At 33.6% G+C, this 27,435-nt stretch overlaps 1 protein-coding gene across 1 annotated transcript; it reads right to left on the bottom strand.

The window, feature by feature from the left end:
* Positions 1-3,276: 3,276 nt before the first annotated feature.
* Positions 3,277-15,965, bottom strand: LOC139904616 (ABC transporter C family member 12-like). Its single transcript, XM_071886542.1, has 26 exons — positions 15,920-15,965; positions 15,215-15,575; positions 14,964-15,142; positions 14,607-14,646; positions 14,115-14,271; positions 13,719-13,833; positions 13,545-13,625; positions 13,423-13,447; positions 12,881-12,937; positions 12,551-12,616; positions 12,315-12,389; positions 11,599-11,706; positions 10,398-10,532; positions 9,941-10,047; positions 9,771-9,864; positions 9,505-9,672; positions 9,048-9,389; positions 8,252-8,350; positions 7,988-8,140; positions 7,182-7,567; positions 6,765-6,945; positions 6,364-6,687; positions 5,278-6,034; positions 4,706-4,827; positions 3,880-4,125; positions 3,277-3,745 (listed from the first exon to the last, which is right to left on the bottom strand). The coding sequence occupies exons 2-26, from the start codon at positions 15,545-15,547 to the stop codon at positions 3,461-3,463; spliced, it is 4,635 nt and encodes a 1,544-aa protein (XP_071742643.1). The 5' UTR covers positions 15,548-15,575; positions 15,920-15,965; the 3' UTR covers positions 3,277-3,460.
* Positions 15,966-27,435: the final 11,470 nt, after the last annotated feature.

Raw genomic sequence — 27,435 nt, 5'->3', positions numbered from 1 at the left:
AAAATGACAATGATAAAGAGTAAAAACAAGCTCAAAGCTTGTTCACTGTATCTACACACCTGTAGATCTGTCCATTTTCCACAACCATCAACACCCTTTCCCTTGCAAAATGCCCCTCTTTTTTCATCATGTGCAGGTAACTAACAAAAGGTTCCAAAAAAATCACTTTTAAATCAATTTAACATCACCTTTTTCAATTTCTTCTAAAGCAAAAACAAACAATAAGTAGATCTGTGGTAAGAACCATTTATTCACTCACCAAATAACTCATCATAATCGAACTTTACTAGATCTAAATCAGGATGTTCAGACTCTTGAAAATGAACCGAGAACGCGAGCAAGATGCTTCGGAAAAAAAGAGTACTACGTATTAGTTTAATAGCCCTGATGCATCTCACTTAACATCTAAATGTTTTTGGTAGAGCAATTGTCTGATAAGGATTTAATCTTTGGCAGGTAAAGAGCGTGACTTATACGGAGTAATTTAATTTGAAGGGTAAAATTGTCTAGAAAATTATTTTGGTGGTGTATGACAAATATGAGGTGGTGTACGGATCACCTCCCATACGGTAATAGGTAACCTTAACATAAGTTAGAGTCTCATCGTGGACAAAAAGGGCGTGTGTTTGCCGTTAAAAAAATACTTATATATATATATATATATATATATATATATATATATATATATATATATATATATATAGAGAGAGAGAGAGAACCACTAAAGAGGTGAGAACTGCGAGAACTATTTACTTTAATAGTTTTTATGCGTTTAAATGCAATAAATTACATGCAAATGTTAATTAATGCACATATCATTAACAAACATATGTTCATTAGCTCAAATTACATGTTAAATTGTTAATTATATGAAACTGTTCACATGTTCGGAAACAAATATGCACATGTGAACGAGAAACTATATATTTAATTATATAGGTAAAATATAAGTGTTTTTCAACTATTTTATGTTCATTTATACTCTTCATCAAAGTTTATGTGTGATTCAATCTAGTTACATGTGAAAATCTTTATAAATCGAAAGTTCTCGCAGTTCTCGCTTTTTTTTATGGTTTTCGTTTGAACCTTTGGCTATATATATATATATATATATATATATATATATATATATATATATATATATATATATATATATATATATATATATATATATATATATATATATAGTGGTATGATCAAGAGGGAAGTAACCATTCGGGGGGAAGCGGGGGGAAGTAAATTTTTTTTTTTTTCGTTTTTTGAAAAAACTTTGTTCACGAACATTATAGATGAGATGAAAATATGAACATTTAGTAGAGACACTTTGTGATAAATTTTTTTATTTTGGCGGGAAAACTCTCGAAGAAGTAATATATAACAATTATCGTGTTTTTCGAGCGTATTTTGAGGTTTTAGCTATTGGGGTTTAGATATTAGGGTTTATAGGGTTTAGATATTAGGATTTAGAAATTTAGGGTTTCGGGTTTAGATTTAGGGTTTAGATTTAGGATTTAGATTGAGTTTTTAACACGAACGGTTTATAGTTTAGGGTTTAGGGTTTAGGGTTTAGGGTTTAGGGTTTGGTGTTTTGGGTTTATTCCATAAACCCAAAGCACCAAACCCTAAACACTAAACCCTAAACCCTAAACTCTAAATCGGGCTAATTTTTACTTCACAAAACATGAAGAAAAAAAAACGTTCATATTCTTCACGAACAATATTATCTTGAATGTTATTTTTGTCGATCGTTTTCCCGCCTAAATAATAACATTCATCACGAAGTGTCTCTTCTAAATGTTCATATTTTCATTTGATCTTGATACTGGAAAAAAAAATTCAAAAAAAAACGAAAAAAAAAAAATTTGCTTCCCCCCACTTCCCCCCGATTGGTTACTTCCCCATTGATCCTGCCCCTATATATATATATATATATATATATATATATATATATATATATATATATATATATATATATATATATATATATATATATTGAAATTTGTATAAACATTGAGATCAATAAAAATTTAACTATATATATTAAAAGATTAACAATTTCGGACGAAACGTTCGGAATATCACGCAATAATAAAAGTGAAAATTGTAGCCATTTGACTCCTTTGAGTTGTACCTTTTGAGTTTTTGAATCAATTAAATATAAGTTCATATGAAAGAGATTATCAAAACGGTGACAACTTGAGGATTATGCGAGCCTTCACCATTTTGGCCTTATCTCTTTTATGCGAACTCCGATTTGGTTAATTCAAATACACGTTCGTAACTCAAAGTACCACAAACCTCATTACTTACCCAATTTTTTGGAGGGGAGAGCCCTCCTTTCCTCTAAGGGACTAAAAGGCTGTGGCACATGCTATCGAGGTTACACGCCTGATCCAGAAATCACATTTGGCAGATGTGATTCCTGGATGTAGTTGGATGTGATTATCAGTAAAAGCATACTGTCAATAGTCACGAGGAATCCTCTTAAGATTCGCCATGACCATCTACTAGTACTTCTGGTAACTTGATTTACTGATTCGTAGTTTACTTGCAAATTTTTATTTGATGATCCTACATGTTCCTATAGAAATTGTAATTGTAAAGAATATCTTATTTAATTAGGTGTTTGTTTCTGTAAGTGATGATGACACAACGAAAGGGTATTTGGAATGTTTTGATATTATGGACCAATTACCCTTTGTAATTATAGATACTATTTTTTGGTGATATAGTCATTTAACTTGTGTTATATCTAGTTTGTCCCAATTATTATGAGACTCTGTATAACTGGGACCAATCTTTTAATCCTCGAGTGGTTTCTCGAATTGGATCATAACATGGGATGGTTCAAGTTTCTCGAAAAAGACGTTAAGCTAACTATCTAGACAAGTAAATGATCATGCTCGGTAAGAAATGGCTCAAACACTTGTGAAGGCCAATTTTTGAAACGTCCACGAAATCCTTGAAACCTTCTAAATGGTTACCTGATAGCTCTGCTGCTGCTTGTATGCTATGCAACGTGACGGTTTCATACGATCATGTGTACTAGGCAGTACTTTTATTTTTGTGGAGGAATATTCTGCAGTGTGTGTATGCAGTGTGTGTATCAAAGGGTGTAACCCTTCATTAGTGAGAAGTGAGAATGTTGATGTTTATTATAGCTCTGCTGCTGCTTGTTTGTGCACAGTGTTAGTGAGAATGTTAATGTTTGTGTTTTTTTCTAGAATGAAAGCACAAGGCTGTTTTTCTGGAGGGAGAAACAGTTATATTCGGTTACCATGGTGTAACCCTTATTTTGGTGGGAAAAGTCGTTTACTGAATCCTTTCGACTTTTGACGGGAAAATCCGTTCGGATGAAACTTTTGGTTATTTTGTATAGTAGCCAAAATTTACAATTTCCAGCTCAAATGATTTGAGAATCTATACACCTAAAGGAACAAATTATGCCTGTTATCATTACTCACAACTTTCCACCTTTAGTTTCCAAGTCTAGCAAGCCTGTTTGAGATGAATTCGGAATCATATCAATAGCAAATTGTGCTGAACCTGTCATACGAGATGATGTTAGAAATGTCTCATGTACATTATGTTCCGCAGGCTCGTCTCCCTTAAAGTTGTTGATTGCATCTTCACCGAGTACAATGTCTTGTAAATACTGAGCATTTGCAGCTCCTGTGCTTTCAACCATCTTCAAGAACGCTCCTTCACGTGATATTAATCTTTCTGGAGTATCATATTCCAAAATCTGAAACCAATAATTCAAATCAGAAGGTGGTAATTTTGACCCATATATGAATGGGATGATTTAAGTTGTGATGAATCTCAAATGGACAAATGGGTCAAGCACATGAATTCGATATTGTTATAAAAGAGACATACTTGACCATTTTCAAGCACAAGAATTCGATTGCAATCGATGATGGTGTTGAGTCGATGAGCAATAATGAGCATTGTGCACGATCTGAATTCTTTTCGTATCGTTTTTTGAATTAGATCATCGGTTCTGACATCAACAGCTGCAGTTGCTTCATCAAGAACAAGAATCTTTGATTTCCTTAGTAGTGCCCTTGCAAGACTCAGCAGTTGTCTTTGTCCAACACTAAAATTCTCCCCTCCCTCGGAGACCTTCATATAAAATTAAATCGTCACTTATAAACCATAAAAAAACTAAATAGAAGAAATATCTTCAGATTTTGTTAACTATAACAAATTAACGAGTGCTAAATAAATATTTAAGCTACATGTTTATGCAAGTCTTTTTTCAGCAAACCGAAAGTAACAATGACCTTGCTATTCACCTATTGCAGCTAGGTAACAGGAGGTTGCTTTTGGCCGTGATTATGGTTGGCAATTTAGACCATTTACTAATTAATGGGTCACTTTTGTTTGTGTGCACTCTTAAACTGGCCAAAAAAAATTATAGCTAAACTGAACCATGCAGCTTAAAAGTTCTAACTGTTATTTTTCTTTGCGTAAATCCATTCAAATTGTTCATGGAAAATTTTGAAAAAAGAAAGCGTTTATTGGTCAAACTACAACCGGCTTATACTAGGTGATCCTAAGCTATGATCTCTATCTTGTGACCTCTGGCATAAAAAAAGGCTCATACTTATTGTTTGAAGGTATCAACAATCTAAATATTAGATCATACCTCTGCAGCTTTTCCAAAAAAAAAAAAAAAAGAAAGAAATAAAAAAGATCATACCTCTGCATCCAAACCGAAGGGGTTTCTGATGATCACATTCTTTAGATATGAGCGTTCTAGAGCCTCCCAAAGATCAACATCACTATGTTCATTAAATGGATCAAGATTAAAACGCACGGTACCTAAAAATCAGTAGGTGATGATTACGTTGAGATGAGTAATAACCAGATTATAATAATGATAATAAACGATAATAACTAAAAATTCGGTAGCTACATTAGACTATTCTGAGAACTCTATCACAGGAGGTAAGACAAAACCCCCATTGAGCCATTTCATAAGTGATTGGGTCAAAATTGCTACCTCCGGAGACAACTGTAGTAGGACTGCAATACTTGTAACACTTTTTAAAGAGTGAAGCTGTCGACCACCATTTCCAAAGACACAAATTATAGATGGTTAAAGAATAAGTAAGGAGTCCTTATTTTATTACCTACTCAACCCAACCTGACCCGTTTGCCATGTATAGCAACGACAAAAGATCTAAATTTCATGTTTTATGGCACATCCTATGGAATAAACTGGCTTATAAAAACTAAAACCATATTACTTGCTCTCAATGAAATACATACCTGAAAAGAGAACTGGTGATTGTGCTATAATACCAAGAACTTTACGCAAATCCGTCAATCCAAAACTAGAAATATCGTAATTATCAATCAAGATTCTTCCTTTTTCAAACTCAACCAACCGAAATAACGCATTGATCATAGTTGACTTCCCTGCACCCGTCCTTCCAACTATTCCAACTTTTTCGGTTGGTGAAATACTAAACGACAACCCATGCAAAACCGGAGGCAGACCTGGTCTATACCGAAACCCTACATTATCAAATTCCACTAAACCCATTGTGGGCCAGCCGGGTGGTGGACGGTTATTCTCGATTATAGAAGGAGCCTCAGATGGCAAATCTATATATATCCCGACTCTCTCAACGGCGTTAAAACTATTTTCGGCTCTACTTGCTTGTCTCAAAACATTACTCATAAGATTTGTGATGTTAAGAGAATAACTTAGGAGTAAACCAATTGTGGATGCAAAAGCTACTTGATCATTTGTTCTTGAAAATTGCATAACAGCAAAAGTAGCAGTTAACCAAATCATTAAACCTCCTAATGTTTCCAGTCTTATGGTTAACCAGCGGTTAGAACTGAAGTTTATAAGGGTGAATCGAATATTGTTATCCATCGTTTTCCCGTTAATTGTGGCCATTCGATCGTATGCTTTATATGCACGGATACTTGATAAACCGTTTAACGCTTCACCAAATTGCGCGTATACTGGAGATCTTGTAATGGAGTCCAAACGCTTGACTTCTCGTGATGTGCTCTGTAAAAAATGTATAATTACACCTCATAAAAACTTTAACCTACACTTTGTCCTAAAATCACTGTCCGTACAACTTTGACTTTAAATATTTTTGTTTATGTTATATAATATTTGATGAAAGTTATATCAATGAAAACACATTTTAAAACCGTATCCATTCATATAACTTTCATCAAACATTAAATAGCACAAATGAAAATATTTAAAGTCAAAATTTAAAAAGAAAGACTTTAAAAAGTCAAACTGGACAATTATTTTGAGATGGAAGGAGTATAATAAAATCACACTAATATCTGAATAACTGTAAGATTATATATTAGGATAATAACCTGATAATAAAGGTAGGCGGTGTAAAACACAATAAGGAGGGGCATTATGGCCCACAAAGATATTGTGCTCACAATTCCAATAAGCACAAAAGTTGAAAGTAGTTGCCAAACTTGAGTCATAACATTATTAACAAGACTAGCAACATTACGATCAATATCACCAAGATCATTCGAGAACCTATTAATCATCCGCCCAATTGGATTCGTTTGAAAAAACGTTGTAGGGGCTCTAAGAACTGAATGCAGCATTGTATCATGAAGTGTTTTAGCTGCGTGTAGGCTTGCCGAAATCAACCAGAAAGAATTTAGAAATGTTACCAGTACCTGCATCTCATTATTGTTTCAGTTAGCAAATCTTTTTTACTCCATATAAGAATTTAAACAGTGTGAACAAAACATACTTGTCCAAGTGACAAGAGGGCATAGATGAGAATATAGAAACCGGGTCCCGGAGTTGTTGTGTTGCTTTGTTCTGTCCAATAACTTAACCATGTGCTACTCAAAATTCGAAGGACTTCAGTTGAAATATAGCACATAAATAAGATCATGACAACCCATAGGCCTCCTAAAGCATCCTTGTACCTATAATATAACCAATGGGTTAACTAATGTGGCAAAATAGGCGGGTCAGGTAATCTTTAATTGCAGTCATGGTTTAGGGTGACCAAAAACAATTTTTTTCTAAAATCTTTAAATAAACAATTATTATGTTAACTTATGATTTCAAAAACTTAAATATTTAGATGTTACTTTATATTTTTAAATGTGTTACATAAAATAGTAAGAAAAAAGGGTGGAAATGTGTTATATAGATTTACCTTGCTAAAACATTCCAACTAACAATTCCAGTTTGGCGATCTTCTTGATTGATAAGATGAGATTTACGCTTCCTTTTTGTTATGATGCTTTGATCATTGACCGAATCACCACCCGCCACCTCATCAGCATTTTGTTTCGAGGATCCGTAGTCAGTATCGGTTCTGGTTTCACCTCCATCGACATGATCATCCATACCACCCACCTTTTCCATTAATTTTTTAAATAGGGGCCCGTTTTCTGAGAGCTCTTCAAAGGTTCCTTCTTCTTTGATCATACCTTCAGAGACTAAAATAATTTTATCCACCTGATGAAGAAAATGTAACTGGTTTGTAACAAGAACTCTTGTCTTCCCTCGCAACTCTTCCTTGATGCATTTTTCAAAAACCTGGAGATATACATACTGGAAGTTATACTAGACATGACAAGATGGGCAGGTTGTGAAAGTTGGGTAACGGGTAGAAATGTGTTTGAAGTTTATATTACTCCCTATAGGATGTGTTGGGTTGGCCCCACCTTCTTTAGCCTTTATTACTTAAATTTTGTGGTTAAAAGAAAAAAACAAATACATTTTTGGTGATTTTACAACTCATTTGAGGTTAAATATAATCGAAAACATGGGTTATTGTGACAATTAGCACATGTAAACAAGGAAAGTTACTAATAGTAACTGAACCGCATAATTAAAGTTGACATCATATTTATAGTGGAAGTTTATTAAAAGATACACGCCTTCACCAGGTAATCCGAACAAGGAAAATCTCATTTACCGTTTATTAAGAAAAAATAATCAAATATAAAAATTTACCTCTCGACCAACATGAGTATCTAGAGCACTCAACGGGTCATCAAATACATACACATCAGAGTTTGAGTACACAGCTCTAGCCATAGAAACTCTTTGCTTTTGTCCGCCACTAATATTCACACCTCTTTCGCCAATTTCAGTGAGGTCGCGACCCTAAAGAAAAAGGAGTAAATAACATAAACTTAAGATCAAACCATTTAGAATAATAGCGTATGATACATCGCTTGATTAATATAGATGAAGATAAGTTTTCGGACACTTAACTGGCAGTATATCAAGGTCATGCTGTAACGCAGTTACTTCAACGGTTTTCCAATATCTTGAAGCTTCAAACATTGATCCGAATAATATGTTTTCACGTACCTGCAAGTATACAATTAAAAGGTGGGACGTGCAAAACCATAAAAGTCCGCATTCAATTGAAAATTAAAGGCCACATAAAATAAGATAACATGTGTGTTTGTGTGCGTGTATGACACAAAATAGGTGGCAATCGTGACCCATTTATCTACGAAAGGGTAATGTGGACTGTTTTACATCTCAAATACGTCATATGGTCAAACAGTTCTCACAGGGTTAAAATCACCTAAAGTCAGTTTTTGGATACAGTTCTCACAGGTTCAAAGTTTATAAATATAAATTACGATAATATCATGTCATTATCAACACATGTTGAATTTAAACTGTAATTAAATAAATAAAATGAACAAAAAGCTACTTTACTGGTCATCCCTGGTCTCGTATTACAGATGAACTGTTATAACGCGAAACCATTTTGACATGTTGCCCAAACCACCCAACCATACACCAAGTAAACAACCTACTACCAATGAACTTGTATCTTAATGGTACCCGATGTTTATGATTTCCTAGGCCCACATGTGTTTGGATTGAATAAAAACAGGCGCAGGTTCGAACCCGTTCCTTTAGATTCTGGGGTATCCAGAGGGAGGTATTTTACAGGTACAGGTCCCTGTCGGGGTGGGATTGGTGGTTGTCATAGGCAAACAGGGTTAAGGTGTCCCTACCAAAATACACCTTTTAAATAAATTAAACTTACAGTAGCATTGAATATCCATGAAATTTGAGGGACATATGCAGCGGTTCCTCTGATGACAGCACTGGAATTTTCTAAAGGAGGAAGCTCACCGAGCATGGCTGAAATAAGGGATGTCTTTCCTTCTCCAGTTCCACCTACAATTGCAACCAAGCTGCCAACTTGTATATCTATATTTATATCGGTCAATGTCGGTTTTGGGGAATTCGGATCCCAAGAAAAGTTTCCGTTTTTTATTGAGATTGCTGGTAGCCCCGGTTCAAGTGGTGGATTGGGTAAAAGAATTCTCTCATCGGCTAAAAATAGTTCCTCTAAACGCTGTAATGAAACGTATGCATTCACTGCCTACAAATAGCCATACAGAAAGTAGAAACTTGGTGCTCAAAACATAGAATCTTTCGAAAGTCCCGCACTCACACACACACACACAATAAAATAAAAATTGGTAAAAAGAGAGAACCTGAGTTATTATGTTAGGAAGTGTGTTTAAAGGAGTTCGCAGCACTGTAAATAAGGAAAGTGACGTAAAAGCCCTTGAAGGTGTTAAGTCTCCACCAAGAAGTGTGAAACAACCAAACGATATAACCGACACAAGAACCGGAAGACTGTTCAGTATGAAATTGTTGCACTGCAAGGTATATGGAGAAAACATTACTGTTATTACTGTATCTAGAAACATCCAGAATTTAAAATTAAAGTTTTCTGAAATTGTAAATAGTTGCTCACGGCTCCCAAAAATTGTGCTTTCCATAACCATAGAAGCTCATCTTTCCTGATAGTTTGAATTTTGGATTGGAAACTTTGCTCCCATGCATAACATCTGAAAGTTGTGTAATGTTAAAAAGTACCAGCTACATAAGTTCATATAGTAAAGAAACAAAAGATATAATACATACTTAACAGTGTCTGCTGCAGCCAAAATTTCAGTCACTAGTCCTACTCTTTTGTCAGTGTATTGTAAACCTTCCTTCGATAATTTTCTCATTTTTCTGACAATCATCGTCTGTTATCAGCCGAAAGTATAAAAGTGGTAAGGAAACAAAATTAATTCAGTATTAAATATGTTGTAGTAATTACCAAACTTTTAAAAGTTCGTAAATGTAGGAAAACAAAGAGTTAATAGTTACTATCTCTGTAAGACATGAACAATGATGAAACTGATGGTTACTATGTTGAAATTATATTCTCGAGTAATGGAGCAATTAGCATCAGCAGATTATAACTATCTTTCTGTGTATAACAATAAAAAACAATTCTAGAATAATCTTAAAATAAACAAAACATTTAAGAACCAAAACATATATAATAAATGTGGTAAGTAAGACCCAAAGTTATTCAAATAACTAAATATACCTGAACAGGGAACATGAGAACCAAAAGAAGAGAACCGATGAGTGAAGCAACCCCAAGTTGTTGATAAAGAAGAATCATAGAGAGCACAATTCTGAATGGAGCTGACCATAACCCATGAAGTTGATTACATACTTGCTGGACACACAAAACATCTATTTTTGTCAAATGATGTTAACTAGTTGTGGAGCCCTCGCTTCGCGCCGGGGGCTCCGTTTTGAATGCGAGTTAAAAAAAAAAAATCTTGATCTATTTTGTAAAAAAGAATTTTTTTCGATATCTAACATTGAAGGGTTGTTCTTTTTGTAAAAGTTGCTTCTTTTAGCGTTCGGGTTTTATTTATAAAAAAAAGTTAGTAAAGTGGGGGTTCGATTTGTATTTTAATAAAAGTTAGGGGGTTAAGTTTGTGAAATTTGAAAAAAATATACGTATAAAGTGGGGGTTCGATTTGTATTTTAATAAAAGTTAGGGGGTTAAGTTTGTGAAAATTGAATATTAGTAAAAAAAAAAAAAAGTTAGTAAAGTGGGGGTTCTATTTGTATTTTAATAAAAGCTAGGGGGTTAAGTTTGTGAAATTTGAATAAAACATACGTATGAAGTGGGGGTTCGATTTGTATTTTAATAAAAGTTAAGGGGTTAAGTTTGTGGAAATTGAAAAAGGAATAGTACTGTTCATAAGTTTTTGTCTGTTAGTTGTGTTGTATAATTTTAATTAATCAATTATAATTTTAGTAATTATAAGAATACAATTTTCACAGACTTAGATGTATAAAACTTTTTTGAAATAAAAGATGTCTTTGATAAACTTGTCAACAATGGAGCAATACCTTTTGTACTAAATCAGTTTTCAGTTAAAACCCACTTGTATTTCATATTACTCCCTAAACTCACATTAATTTAAAATTTAATGTAATTCCATAGATACTCAACCGTACAATAAATTTGAATAACTCAACTTTACAATTATATAAGCTATCATCTTCAAAAGATTCAAAAATCAGTTATTTTCAGCCACATAGTCTTATGACCAAATTTAAACTAAATTTTCAGATGTTACAATTAAAAGACAGTAAATAACTGCTCAATAAAGGAAACTTAGAGAAAACTGAGGCGGAAACACAAAAAAAGTTATTTATGAATTATGACTTTTTTGATGACGAGGACCTAAATAAGAACGTTTGTATAAGTAACTAAGTATGCATACCTGGAGTGCATTAGCATCTGTTGTTATCATATTTGTAATTTTTCCAGATTGGAAATCCTTTCGGGCTTCATGGGTTAGCCTTAAGGACTTCCGAAATACAGCAGCCACCTATAACAACGATGTACAGTTTTTGAGTTTATAAATAAATTCAGTTTTAGATCAATAGTAATTTTGGTGAAACCCAACCAGCACCGAAAAACATGCCAATGACACTAATTGCCCGACCCACCCGTCTTGCCACCTTTAGATAACATTGCCAGTAATATTGGAACACTATAATCTAGTTCATTTTGCAACCTATATATGGATATCTATGAATAGAGCTAGTAACAAATAAGAATAAGACAAAGCTAGGGATCATTAAGACTTTAGTAAGCAACAATAATTAACCAAACCAGTATAATGTAAACATATACTCCCTAAGTCCCAATTCAAGTGTGCACATTGTCATTTTTACCGTGGACTGTTATTTTGATACGGGGGAGTACTTCTTTAGGAAAACAAAGTACATGATGACCGTCCGTAAAAAATTAAACTTCCATCTATCATACATTTTATACATGTCTGGAACATTGTCTATGCAGAGTGTTTTATATTATACATTACAAATGATGTCTATAGTATAGTATGTTTCTTAACTAAAACGGTTAAGATAAAATACGAAACATAAAGAAAAAATGTATAGAGAATGTTAATATCAATAGTTAATAACTTACCAAAATTGACCTTATCCTGAACCCGACCCTTGCAACATTCTGAAAATATTGAGCTTCACAGAGAACTCCTAATGACTGCAACAAAAAATAGTTGACTGATTGTTAAAAAAAAAAAAAAAAAAAAAAAAAAAAAAAACAATATTCTGACCATAATTTTCCTTCGTTATTTTATTTTAACTACTACTACTACTACTATGTGATTTCTCTGTATGTATCAGATACAAATTACAACATACCACACCAACAAATATTGAGAAAGCGTATACGTATCCAATCCACGAAGGATCACCTCTTTGCAATGACTGCAATAAAAATAATAAGAAATGATCAATCATATAAACCTACAATTCACCCATCACAATACACATAACGAAGAAGATCTCCAACATATAAGTAGGGCTAATCGTTCTGAAGATCCTGTCTTATTAGAAATATAAGTAAAAACTGGATTTTTTAACTAGCAGTTAGTTGGTAGCTAACAGCAAATGAAAGAAAAATGATTACAGCTATGTACAAGAATAAGTCACATAATATAAGTCATATAACATTGTCACGAGGGAAAATACCTGTAGGAGATAGTTTAGTATAACGGGTCCTACGAACTGTGAAAGATCATTGCCTACCTACAAGTGAAACTAGATTAGATCTTCCTGTAGGTGCGGATAAATCTTCGTGTAGGTGACTGAATTTATAATATTTAGTCTTAACAAATATGTTATTAGAGGTAGATGTTACTTCTTCGTCCCAATTAATTATAAATGGGTCAATATGGATTATGTGATGACTCGCATAGATAAACTAACATTAAAGTCAGCTTACAAAGAAACATGTCAAACCAGTTCTGAGTTATTCAAAGTTTATTGATGCTTTTAACCTCCCAATCATATCATATATCATATTTATCTAATAAATTAAATAGATAAAAATATGTTTTCATGTATAGAGTGTATAAAAGATAACAACGTAGTTGACAGAGTGATTATTAACTAAAAAAGGTTAATTAGTTTGTACAAAACATCTTTCAGATAAACTCAACCTGACCCATTACCCAACCCGTATTGCCACCAGCTCATTTTACCAGCTTTAGTTAGTGAGATGAACTCATTACTTTGAAAAGCCCTCCAAACCAAAACCTGCACAGAACAGCCAACAACCACTAATCAATAACAGTTGTTGGTATTGAATGCATAAACTTGTGCATCTGATCATGAACAAATTGGTAATAGTCACCTTCCACCAACACAATTATTCAGACAACGTAGAAGAAATGGATTTGACTTTTGAGATTCTTCAACCCAACAATCTTGGAATCTTTAAGTGGCAACAATTAGTCATATTAGATTAGGATTGATTAAAAGGAAATTAAATAAACATATGTTTATGTGAATGCACAGAGCTACGAACTTTTGACTCAATATCTCAGTCCGGTCCCACGTGTCCAGGATCCAGACATCTTTTTCAGTTATAGGTTTTCGGTAGCCTTGCTCCATAAGAGGAGTCATCCAACCAAAATAAATTCCTACAATAACAATGATGCAATAATAAAATAAATATTTCTAATAGACGTGGCAACTTTGACCCATTTGCCTATCGAATGGATCAAATACTCAAATCAAAGGTTAACGGGTCCTAACTCTTCCTTTGAACCATACAACAGAAAGCATACAGAACATAATAAGAATTTGTAAATGATTTTTAAAGATTGACTGAAAAATATGTAGGGTTGACCTGACAAGACCCGGTCCCATTACCCAACCCACGTATCCAGCTACCTATATGTTATACTTTACATGGACTTACTTGATAATATATTTGCATGCCTCTCGGGGCAAATATGTTCACCTCCACTAAGCACTTCATACTTGATGTCATCATGAGCTTCAGTTTGAAGTGGCATATAACCCACGTAGGCATCCAAATTTGGTACATAAGCAAGAAGAAATATTCCAAATAAAGCCTGCGTTACAAATTCATGATTTATAAAGACGAAATAAAGTTTATATGGCTTATGAATACGGGATGGCGGACCAAGAATCATAGTTTGATGTGTTTACTACTTTTTCCTATTCTTGAATTTCAGATTTTTAGTAAACCCAACAATTAGCATTCAAATCACAAGAATTATGAATTGTGCTTTTACTATCTTATCAGTCATTGCAAAAACTATTAGTGAGCTTCAAGAAGAAAGTAAACAGAGAGATAGCACGATCGTTATTCATCAAGAATTCCATCACACGGGTTCTTAATCTTGATTATCTAAACCTATAAAAAAACATCGACAAAAAAACAAACCTGGCAGACCAACGAACTGATGTACACATGGAGTATATAACTGCATACCAAAATACATTTGTGAGAATGCATTCCAATGACCTTCAAGTAACAGCGATGATTTGGTTACAAAAAAAATGGAAAAAAAAAAAAAAAAAAAAAAAAACGATTGATGATATTTTATTATGTGAATGCCAACTTGGCTAGTACTTTGGCACCATGAACCAAACATTTGCTTCGATAATCATTCCCACAAATTTAATCATGAAACAACTTATAAAGAACTCTATGGCATTTGTGACATCTATGGCATTATATAGAAGCTTCAAATTCCTTAGTATAGATTTATGGAAAATAAGAAATTATAGGAATACGAACCTCGGGTATAAATCTTTTAATGATAGAATGATACTAAGTTTCACAGTATCCCCAACTAATACATAAAGAACACCAAATCGGACGTACCAACGAAAATCTCTAATATATATTTTCGTTTCCAGAAGAGTCATAATCATTATACAAATCCAAACAAGGATCTCAATCATAAGTGAAACCACCTGCATCAAGGCATAAATGCTTAGTATTCAAAAACATTTAAAAAAACTTTCAAATTAATATGAAATTTGTACCTCAAATGGAGCAAGGCTAGTTTGTGAATCGAAGTCAAACATTGAAACACCAAAAAGTAATCGATAGAAGGGGTTTGCAGCACAATAAGCTGCTAAAAGGGCCAGCATATAGTTATAGTACTTTGAGCGTAAGCAGAACCGTTGAACTCGAAAGTTTGTTATGATTAGCCATAATCTATACAAGCACAAACCCATTAAAACCATATTTGATATACAAACCACAACGGATTCAATGCCACACGGTGTATAACCACCAAGAGCACTAGATGTCATCTTTGCCCAAATGCCGTTTTCATCTGGTTGACAAAACCAACTCAATGACTCAACACCCATGTTAGTTATGATCACACTTTACTCCCACCTGAAACAAACATATGTAAAAAATTCAAAAAAAAAAATCAAAAACAAGTTTCTACTTGTAGCAAAAGGTAAAATAAGCACTTATATATTGAATAAAATAAACACTTATCTTTTAACCAGATAAGTGCTTTAACATACTTACTGAATAAGCAATTAAAAATGTTGAAAATAACATACTTAAGTTGCTTATTACATAACTAGCTTATTTAAGCAATCTCAAACACCCTCATAACCTAAAGGCACTACAAATAAGCACTTAATATTATATCTACTTTCAAATAAGTAGTACGGAGTAATAAAAAAAAACTCTTGCCCTAACTAAAACAGTTAATACAGTTGACTTACAGAGTAAATAGTGAAATCACTAAACTGCAAGTGGAATGTGATACTTATGATTTAAGTTTCAAGTAACAACAGATGTGAGATGTTAAGTAGGAGAGTCACATATTGGGCCTAAGTGGGCCCTGAGTTTGAAATGGAATGAAACGATGATTGGTGATCGTCAGTGCTTACGAAAAATTGGAAACCACGCATGATTGAGAGTGGATAAGTAATAAGACAAATAAAATTTGGGCCTAAATATTTGGCAGCTGGTGATAATAATTTGGCTCTTATTGTGCAAACTTCAATTTATAAATAAAAGGGCGGGGAGAAAGATTCCATTTCCCCTCTTTCTTTTTAGGGAAAATTAATTATAAATGAGTTCTAACTTTCACACCTCAATTCCTATTGTATGCGAAAAATATTCATTTAAATTCTTAATTTAAATTGAGATCTAAGATAATAAATCTTAGCCATTCATTTCAGATTACACAATTCAATATATTTAGATTCAAACAAACTCCAACAGTACGTTCTTCATCACCTTCAAATTGTGATTTCTTTTCATGATGATTCTTACAATAAATTGAGCTGAAATACATGATCTATATCATAATCCTAAACCTCGTTCATCATCAATTGAATCAACAACAATATATTTGAAGCTATTTGATTCGTGTTCTTCGTTCTTCAAAAAATCAAGGCGATTAGGTCTCAGGATCAACCGAGAACGATTTGAGGAGATGTGAAAATGTAGAACTGTTCACATTCTCATCGTGAAACCATCTACAAAATCTCAGTTCCTAAATCGAAGAAACGAATTCGAATTTCAAGGTCAAAGGTTCGAAAAAAAGTCAACTGTTTGTGTTCATCATTAAATTCATGAATTATGTGATGATTCAGCTTTAGTTAATGATTCACGAGTGTTTATGGATTGATTTTGAACAACTTTGATGAAGGAATCACATCTTGAAAGTGTTTGATTTGGAAAATCATTTTTCAAGTTCATATGCTCTCCTTCGCTACTGTTCATCATCAGTACAATTCGATAAAAACTAATCACATGTGATTTTAAAAACCCAATCACATGTGATTCTGCGTGTCAAATCCAATCCCATGCGATTGTAAAACCCAATCACACGTGATGAAAATCTTATCCAATGACTGAGATTTGTCCCTTGGATTTCAAACATTTTTTAAGTTTTTAAGGGAATACAACTCTATTGTATGCATCTATTTTTAAAAGTTCCTATTATATGCATTCAACTTTCTTATTTATTATTTTGTATGCCTTAAATGACTTAAACAATCGGTTACCGAGTACAAATTCATATCTATATATTTATGTTTACATGGATAAAACCCCTTTCATTTCCTGCACTGTTGATCGACTCTCCCGCTCAAAAAACCCTACTTGCTTCTAATTGAAAAATTCCAAAATTGGTGATAATATTCACTCGATTTTTGTATCATCTAAGTTTCGGAAGGTAACTACTTACATTTCTTGCATGATTTTAAGTTGTTTCAACACAAAAACTTTGATTTGAAGTTTTTTGTTCAATATATTATCCTTTTATTCACTGTTAAAACGTTTATTTCAGGATGGTTGGAAGTCCAATTCCTACAAGAGGTTTTGATTTTAATGTTCATTATAATGGTGCGTTTATGTTCCACCCACTTAGGTATGAGAATGGTGTGTTCTTCTTATCTTTATTGGTAAAATTGATTATGATGAGTTGATTGAGTTTTTGGAACACGAAATTGGTAGGCCATTATGTGGGTTGTATTAACATAAATCAGGAACAACACTTAAAAATGATTTAGTCTAGTTAGAGAACAATGATCATATATAATGTTTGAAATTGCCTACTGCTATGGTAAATTAGATAAAAATGATAATTTAAGTGAATATATAGTAAATGGCGATGCTATAAATAATGAGGAGGATGCTCTAGGTGATGAAAATGAAGAGATAGTTTAAAGTAAGTTGGATGACAAAGATGTAGAGATAGTTGAAAGTAAGTTGGATGACAAAGATGTAGAGATAGTTGAAACTAAGTTGGAGAACACTGAAAGTAAATTGGATGACTAAGATGGAGAGATAGGTGCAAGTAAGTTGAATGACACTGAAAGTGAGTATGATAGTGACTATGTAGGTGGAGAAGTGATACTGAAAGTGATAATGCCTCGATAGATCACTTATCAGAAGGGGAGGAAGAGTTGATGGAACTTAGGATTTTGAAGGCAAATGCCAAAAAAGGACCAAAACCAATTCCACAACCAAAGTTAGGTGTTTCAAAAAGATCAATTTACAACTCTGTGATGGATGCAATTGATTAACATGAAGAGTTTATGGAAGACCTTTTGAAGAAGTTAAAAGGTGATGAAGCATACAATGATCCTTTTAAAGCAATCGTTACTGTCGAAAAAGTGCCTATAGATGATGAGAAAACTAATTGGAGATTGAAGAAGCCGGTAGTGAGTGAGAGATATATAAATGCAAAACAGTTTAAGGACTATTTAACTTATTATGATCTATCAAATGGATTCTCATTATGGTTCATAATGATACGCATACATTTTTCATGCGTATACGCATCATACGTGATGTGCACGTGCTGCCGAAAGACTTTTAGTGCTAATGATGATGCGCACAGAATACGCTAAGGGCGCTCGAAAAAGGCATATGAGCGCGGATAAACAAGAGGACACTGCCAAAGGACACCACGATACCTATGACAGCGGAGTGGTGCATGCGACCGACAAACCTTACTATTGACCACGATCAATTTTACAGCTTTATGGATATGGAGGTACATAGAGAGAAATGCAATGTACCTTTTGTCGAGACACGTGCCACTAAGAGACAAAATCCTTCAACTATAAATAAGGTATCAAATCATTATTACAGGGGATCGATTCCCAAGGAGATCAAATTGTCAGGCCAGGAAGTATACTTGTACTACTAGATACACCAACTTCTCAACTGTAAAGACCCGTCCTAATCCATAAGAACGAATACAATAACATATGATTACATCACGAGGTATTTGACCTCTATATGATATATTTTTACAAACATTGCATTCATTTTTAAAAGAAAAACTTTCATTTCATCGAAAGTTGACAGGCATGCAATACCATTTCATAATATCCAAACTACAAATGGCCTAATCTGTCATTTACTTAATTAATACTCCTTATTGACTTGAATGCAACGTCTTTTGAACTATGCCATGCATGACTCCAAGTAATATCTTTAAAATGAGCTAATGCACAGTGGAAGATTTCCTTAATACTTGAGAATAAACATGCTTTCAAGTGTCAACTAAAAGGTTGGTGAGTTCATTAGTTTATCATAAACATTCATTTCCATCATTTTAATAGACCACAAGATTTTCATTTTTTAAACATAATCCTCAAGCAGAATTATCTCGTCTGCATTAAGGTAAAATTAATCCTCAAGCAGAATCCTCTCGTCTGCATTAAGGTAAAATCATTCATATGGTGAACACCTGGTAACCGACATTAACAAGATGCATATAGAATATCCTCAAAACAGAATACTCTCGTCTGTATAACAGAATCCTCTCGTCTGTATAAAAATCGAAGTACTAAAGCATCCATAACCTGGATGGGGTTTGTTAGGCCCATAGATCTATCTTTAGGATTCGCGTCAATTAGGGGTACTGTTCCCTAATTCTTAGATTACCAGGCTAAAAGGGTGATATTCGATTTCTATAATCCAACCATAGAATGTAGTTTGAGCACTTGTGTCTATTTCGTCAAGCATTTATTAAAAACAGCGCATGTATTCTCAGTCCCAAAAATATATATTGTAAAAGCATTTAAAAAGGGAGCAAATGAAACTCACGCATATAAATATTGTAAAACAGTTAATAAAGCATTTGCATGTATTCTCAGCCAAAAAATGTAAAGGGTAAAAAGGGCAAATGAAACTCACAAAACTGTATTTCGCAGCAATAATGCACATGACGGCACTGAACAAGTGCAAGGTTGGCTTCGGATTCACGAACCTAAATTAAGTATATATATATATATATATATATATATATATATATATATATATATATATATATGAGTCAATATTTGTCTTAACAAATTAGGTCAAGTCATAGTGTACCACAGTCCTAATGCTCGAGACTAATATGCAAAAGTCAACAAAAGTCAATTTGACTCAAAATGATTTCCAAAATTTATACATATTATTATATAGTTTAAATATCGTCGTTTTATATTTTTTAAATATTTTTTAAAAGATTTATTAGAGCAAATAATATAATTCATTTATTAATAAATAAAATTTTATATAAAATATACTTTTATATAGCTTAAGTAATAAAATTTATAAAGTTCATTTAACATCATAAAAATAATATGATAGGTAGTATTAATGTAATTATGTTACACGTAGTAAAACATTTTTGTATTACATATTTATTTGATAAAATAATATCGATAATAATAATAGTAAGTAAAAGTTATATTATTTTGTAATAATAATTATTATTACTCTATTAATAATAATAACAATATTTATTTTTGCTAAAATGATATTATGATAAAATGGTAATTCATATTAATAAAAATAATGAAATTTTATATTAACAATGATATTCCTATTACATAATAATTTTGTAAAAATGATAGTTTTAATATTAATAATACTTTTAATAATAATAGTGATCAAAATAATGTAAAACGATAATTTTATCTAAATCAATATCTTACAATAATTTAGATTTCATCATGATACTCATACTCATTATTTCCTAATCGGTTTGTTTAATAGCTTTTAATCATATTTTATATCGCGTTCATGTTAATGATAATAATAGTAATCATAATAATTAGGTGTTACTAATATTATAATAATACTAATGATAATAGATATTATGATAATGATAATACTAATTATAACTTTAATGATAATAACGACAGTAATAATAACAATTTTTAATGATAATACTTTTTATTGATAATAATAATAATAATAATAATAATAATAATAATAATAATAATAATAATAATAATAATAATAATAATAATAAAAATAATAATAATAATAATAATAATAATAATAATAATAATAATAATAATAATAATAATAATAATTAGATAAAAACTATAACGACGATAATAATAATCATTTTTAATAATAATACCAATTTTCAATTGACTATAACTTCAAATCCGTTCATCGAAACCATTCGATATCTAAATGAAAAGTTCTTAATTTTTCGCTAGCTTTCCAATGACATGCATATCTTATACCTTATCTCAACCGCATATATAACTAATTCAGGATTCAACATAACCTAACTAAAGGTAATATCAAAAGTACAAAATGCATAATCCTATATACTCGAGCACTAGTCAGGGATACACTATTAGTATGTAAAAGTTAAATTATGAGTACTCACTTATTAATATTGAGATTCAATATTGCAGGAAAGGTACGTAGATGCAACGGAGATGATAAACACTAGATTGACCTCACGAGCTTACCCATGAACCATACCCATCATCTCCATAGCTATAACCTATAATTTTCTTAGCCCTATCCTACTCATAAAACCCATGTTGCAATAACTCTCGCGTACCCCTTGTCGTAGTATTTTATGTATAATACTAATAATATCACCTCTAATAATACTAACACTAATAATAATAAGATTAATAATCTTAATAATAATAATAATAATAATAATAATAATAATAATAATAATAATAATAATAATAATAATAATATAATTAATAATAATAATAATAATAATAATTATTATTATTATATAAATATAGAGAGAGTACGAGAGAGATTGAAGGAAAGAAAAAATGAATCAGAAAAACAATACGTTCGAACTTTATGCAACTCTTCCTCACCAAACCCCCCATGCGATCGTATGGGGGCTCCTTGATTTGGTCATGCGACCGTATGGTCACAAGGATCAGCCAACATCGACCAATCTCTATTACCGACACTTTTATTTATTATTATTATACATATATTATATTTAATTTATATAATTACTTATATATTATATTATATTTACGTTTATGGTAAAAATGTAATTTTTACTCAAATGACTCGTACGTTGTCACTCGACTCATGTACCACTTTTGATTTTTCGAACGCACTTTCGTACGTTTAGAAAACTAGCCTTTTGCGTTACGCGACGTGTACCCTTATTAATAATTTGACTTATTCATCAATAAATTACCTTATAAAAATGTAACTTATAAAATTGAGCGTTGTGGTCATTTGCTTCTATAAATCAGTGGCTCGTTGTTTACCCAAGTGTATTATTTTAAATCAGGACGTTTTATGACTAAATATTATATTTTTCTATGGTGCGAGATATATATATTCTCATTTAGAAATATAAATTTGTAATTAAAATATTTACTTAATAATATACATTTAGTTTTTTTTTTCAAAACTATATTTATTTCAAAGTTCATTTTTATTTCGTTTAGAACAATATTATAACACATAACGTTTTCATTTTTAAAATTTAAATAGATACAATTTATTTATGTATTAATGTTTTTAAATATCAATCTCATCACTTAAGCGAGTGTTACTATCGCGTACTTAACTAATTTGAAAACATATATTTTTAATGAACACGTTTTAAATACAAGTTATAAGTTATTCATATATATAACAACCAATATTCCAACCTATGTTTATTTAATCAAAGACACTTTAAATAAACAAGTTCTATTATATCGAGAAGCTTTTTCGTACCTTGGAAAATAGATCAATTCAGTATTATGAAATTTAATCTTCCACTAACCTTTGTCTATCTCTCAATGATTGACAATTTGTTCTTACTAGTAAATCACTTTTCCATTTTCCGAATATTGATAAAATGGAAAAATTTCTCAAATCAACGTGGGCCTCTCAACAGAGACTCATAATCATAATTCAATGTATCTGATAACTCAATTATTTGATATTATCTTTTAATTTCTTCGATATCTATTTTGAAATAATTATGTTATAATATACTTTGTTCTATTATACGTTTAAATACTTTGTTGACATTTTAAAGTTATAATATATACATATATACATACATAATCACATACGTTCATTTAATGGTTCGTGAATCATTGAAATTTGGTCGAGGTTAAATGAATGTGTGAACGCAGTTTACATTTCTTAAAATTCAACTTAACAAACTTTGCTTATCGTGTCGGAATCATATAAAGATAAAGTTTAAATTTGGTCGGAAATTTCCGGGTCGTCACATCAACTCGCGCTACCAGTCTAATAGCTTTACCATCTTCACTCTCACGGTTACATATAATATTCCTTGAACATAAATCCCAACATCTCCCTTGAGCCATCAACCAGTTACCCCGACGATGGTGGGTCGACGTTTAACCACCCCTTCTAAGATCATCATCTGGTAATGGGGTTATTCGCGGTACTCCGGACTGAAGAGTTAATCTCAAAAGACCCTTGAATCCCCTTACTTTCTTGTTAGGCATGGACCGAACCTCAAATCAAACATTCTATTCTTGATCAAATGGCGCCATCCGTGGGACATTAAGTTAAAAGGTTTAATTAATCTTTTCTCATAATGTTCACTACACTCACTTGTCTTTTCTTCTCGGTTACAGTTATAACTCGCTGACAGAAGGGAAAGAGGAGTGCAACAATGGCTAGAGGTCATCAGAAGAAAGGAATGAAGCGCAAGGTGGGCACTATAAAGGATTGGGAAGTGTCTAAGATTTCCTTCCCATCTATTAAAGTGTTTAACACTTCATGCGCACCCATCATAGTGCAAGGGTATTTAACCAACTTAGGATACCATATTAAACGCCTTCATATGGACACATGTACTAGCGTTGATATAATGTATGAACAATGCTTTCGTCAGGTACCCGAGCCTATTCGAGAAACCATCAAGCCTCCAACTATGGCGCTTTCGGGATTTTTAGGAGAATCAGCGTGGCCAATCAGTACTTTGGAGTTGAGGGATGACAGCGAAAAACTTAAGTGTCGCGACGAACGCGTTGAATTCTGCGTCATTCGATCGTGCTCAAGGTATAATACGCTACTGGGAAGAACTTAAATCCAAAAGTTTGGGGCTATACCCTCAACGGTCCACGGGTTAGTCAAGTTCCCAACCGCACTAGGGGTCGCAACACTTGAGTCTAAACCTCTAGAGGCTCTATGCGCATCAGTCATGGTCATTGAAGAAACACCTGAAGCGGGCGTGATATCGGCTAAAAGGTCACGTTTTTACCCCCGATATTAAGCCCTAAATCAATAAAGTTCCAAACTTTATTGCCAAAATAATCGCTTTGTCAGTTAATTTTGTAGATTAAGTAATTACAAACGCGATGCAAAAAGAATCAAGTAAATCGGAGCTAAAACAAAGATTCTAGAGTGAAAACGGTGAAAGACAAGTTACGACCCCGGAAACCAAGTTACGATCCCGGGAACAAGCAAAATCATCCAAGAAAAACAGCAAACAAGCCCAGGCACTGGACTCCTGAGCCGGCTTGCCACGCCGGCCTGCCAAAATGGCGCCGACTTGCTTATTAAAGTGGACACCAGGCATGGGAAACGGCTGGCACCGGTGAAACGACTCGAACCCGTTACCGGAAAACGACAAGATTTTTTTTAATATGGTCCCAGTACAGTACATTGGAGCGGAGCTGCACTTTTAATTAAATATCCAAATCACATTTCTAACATACCACAAGTCTCGATGTATCCGAAACCCGCATAATGAGGTTTACACACATACAACAAGTTTTTGAGAGTTTTTGACAACGAGGGCCACATGACCCATATAAACACGAAGCATTTAACACGGCCTAAATTACATCAAATCACGAGTTAAGACTCAAAAATCCTAACCCGATACCAAGAGCATGATCCTGGGGATTTTCCATCCCTAACCGAAGACAAATATCCAAAAGCCAAATCCACCAAGCTCAAGCAACTCTAATTCACCCTAGTCTAGCAACTAGGTAGCCCCATGCTAACAACACATATAAAAAGGTAAACAACAAGAGGGGTAAGCAATGCTTAGTGAGGAGAATAAATATACACATATGCATACAATTTACCGACCCGCGACCACAACACAATATAGCATACGAAGCACCGCAACAAGCATCATAACTAGCATGGCATAAATATAATAGCATGCTATACAACAACAATATAACAATAGTATGCTATAAACAACGATACACACAAACCTCAAGGTTAACCAAGATCACACGGGAATGGTTCTCGAGAATGAACTATCGGTTATTCACAATAGCCATTAGTGATACGACACCCGATTTACTCACTAACCCCATAGGTAGTGCGACACACGATATCCACCTTGCAACCCATGGTAATACGACACACAATTTATTCACCACGTTACCGATGTGGTGTCGACACACGAACTTGAGTGATACGACACACGATTTATTCACTCTAGTGAATCTGACACACGGAGAACACTAAACCACATTCATCACAAGCAAGTAAATCATATACATACATGCATAATTATAAACACATAAACACTTATTCTCTAAAGGAGAATCTAATACTCACACCCTTAACCAAGGGTTTCCACCTTGCTCACTAACACCCGCCCATTTAGACACCTAAATGGACATCACCAAATTAGCACTACGGGTGGTAATTTCAACCCACACACAAACAAGTGCCATTTAACCAAAGTGCACTTGATCCAAAAGACTCTACCCATCACCACTAAATGCGGTAATTTGAGCCCAACAACACCCTAAAATTATAGGCACTTACACCATGTTCAAAGCCCTAAACAATAACACTTTACCACTTTTCGCCCAATTTATTCGAACCGGACAGCCCCTTATTCACAGCAGATTCTGACCCTTTTAAACTCTAAAACAGTAGGTACAAACTTATATTCTTTAGAAAGTACACTCAAAAACCTTTTCGAAAAGTGATCACACGCCTCAAACAGAGCCACAGTTTGCAAGATATGACCTTTACAAAATCGTGTTTCGTGCAGTTTTTATAGTGACGGGTTTCACCCAAAATGACACCATTTCGACCCAAAACGAACCACAACACTTTTACTTGATCAAAATCAGTTTACACACCTTTTGAGGACACATTGTGACAACAAAAATCATCATTATCATCATCAAATTCTAGTTGAGGCATTTCATCGAACACCTCATGTGCATGAGCCATATTCATGACACTTTAACACCCAAAATCACCAACTCTTGCTTAACAACAATATCACACTCAAAATCAAGACCATAAACATCAAAATTCATCATCCAACCTAAACCCACTTTCAATCGGGTCTACATACATCAATGAACACCAAATACCCCAAATTTCTAAGTAAAATGGGGTTTTACACACAACACCAACTTAAACCCTAACCCATAATAAGAATCAAACACTAAAGATAAAAATAAGGCTTTACCTTAGCATCAAAATGATGCTAGACATCAACAACAACATGGGTGAGCTCCAAATTGAACATGCAACATCATCTTCTTCACCAAAAGGAGCTTTCTCACTCTAGAAACTTTCTCTCACTAACAAGAGGTTGAAGATGAGAAAGTGGAATGAGAGGATATGGTTTGGATGAGGCCAAATCTGCCTATTAAGATCCTCAAACTAGACCACACGTGAAAAGACCAAAAAGCCCTTACTTAACCTCTTTATAACATAAAACAGCATTCTGTCCCGCGTCTAGCCGCGTCGCGGCTCCCAAAGCCCGCGTCGCGGCTCCCAAAGCCCGCGTCGCGGTTCCAAGTGTATTTTGGTGACAGAATATGCCACAAACAAATCCTTCAGCTCACGTTAATAGATGCAACGTGGCCCCATATCCCTACGGCGTAGCCTTAAGCATATTTTGGTGACAGAACTTCCAACCAAAAACACCCATCAGATCTAGTGTATTGCCGCGACGCGGCTCCTTGGCCCGCGGCGCGGCTCCCCCAGACATTGAGATTCGAGGTGTTACAACTCTCCCCCACTTAGAATGGATCACGTCCCCGTGATCCGTACCACAACTGTAGGATATCACCACCAATACTACCACGACTACCCGCTGATAGCACGAAACTCCGAAGCCAAAAATTCACGCACTTACCGACACATCTCATCGTGAAATACAGTACGCCGTAATTCCAACGTCCGACATTCATTTAGGAACACGGAAGACACCATGTATTCCTACGACTGCTCTCGGTCAATGTCTCTCAGTGAATTTCCTTTTACCAAGTCCACAAAATCGAGTATCATGCCTCAAGTCATTCCCCAAATCGGAAAGGACTTATGCCTTGTCCATACATCAACTCGCACCCACAATTTCAGTTGACCCTACAGGCGCCTTAAGCAAAAGTTCGTCCACCTCGACAACACTCGAACTAATCCATCCCGCGGTAATGCATCACATACACTATCAATCTCAGAGCACTAACAGTCCCTTAAATCTACCCACAACAAATTGCTCGTCCTCAAGTCACTCGAGGACAACGTC

This window comes from Rutidosis leptorrhynchoides, chromosome 4 (genome assembly GCF_046630445.1).
Source record: "Rutidosis leptorrhynchoides isolate AG116_Rl617_1_P2 chromosome 4, CSIRO_AGI_Rlap_v1, whole genome shotgun sequence".
Taxonomy (NCBI): domain Eukaryota; kingdom Viridiplantae; phylum Streptophyta; class Magnoliopsida; order Asterales; family Asteraceae; genus Rutidosis; species Rutidosis leptorrhynchoides.
This window is presented reverse-complemented; position numbering and strand designations above follow the sequence as displayed.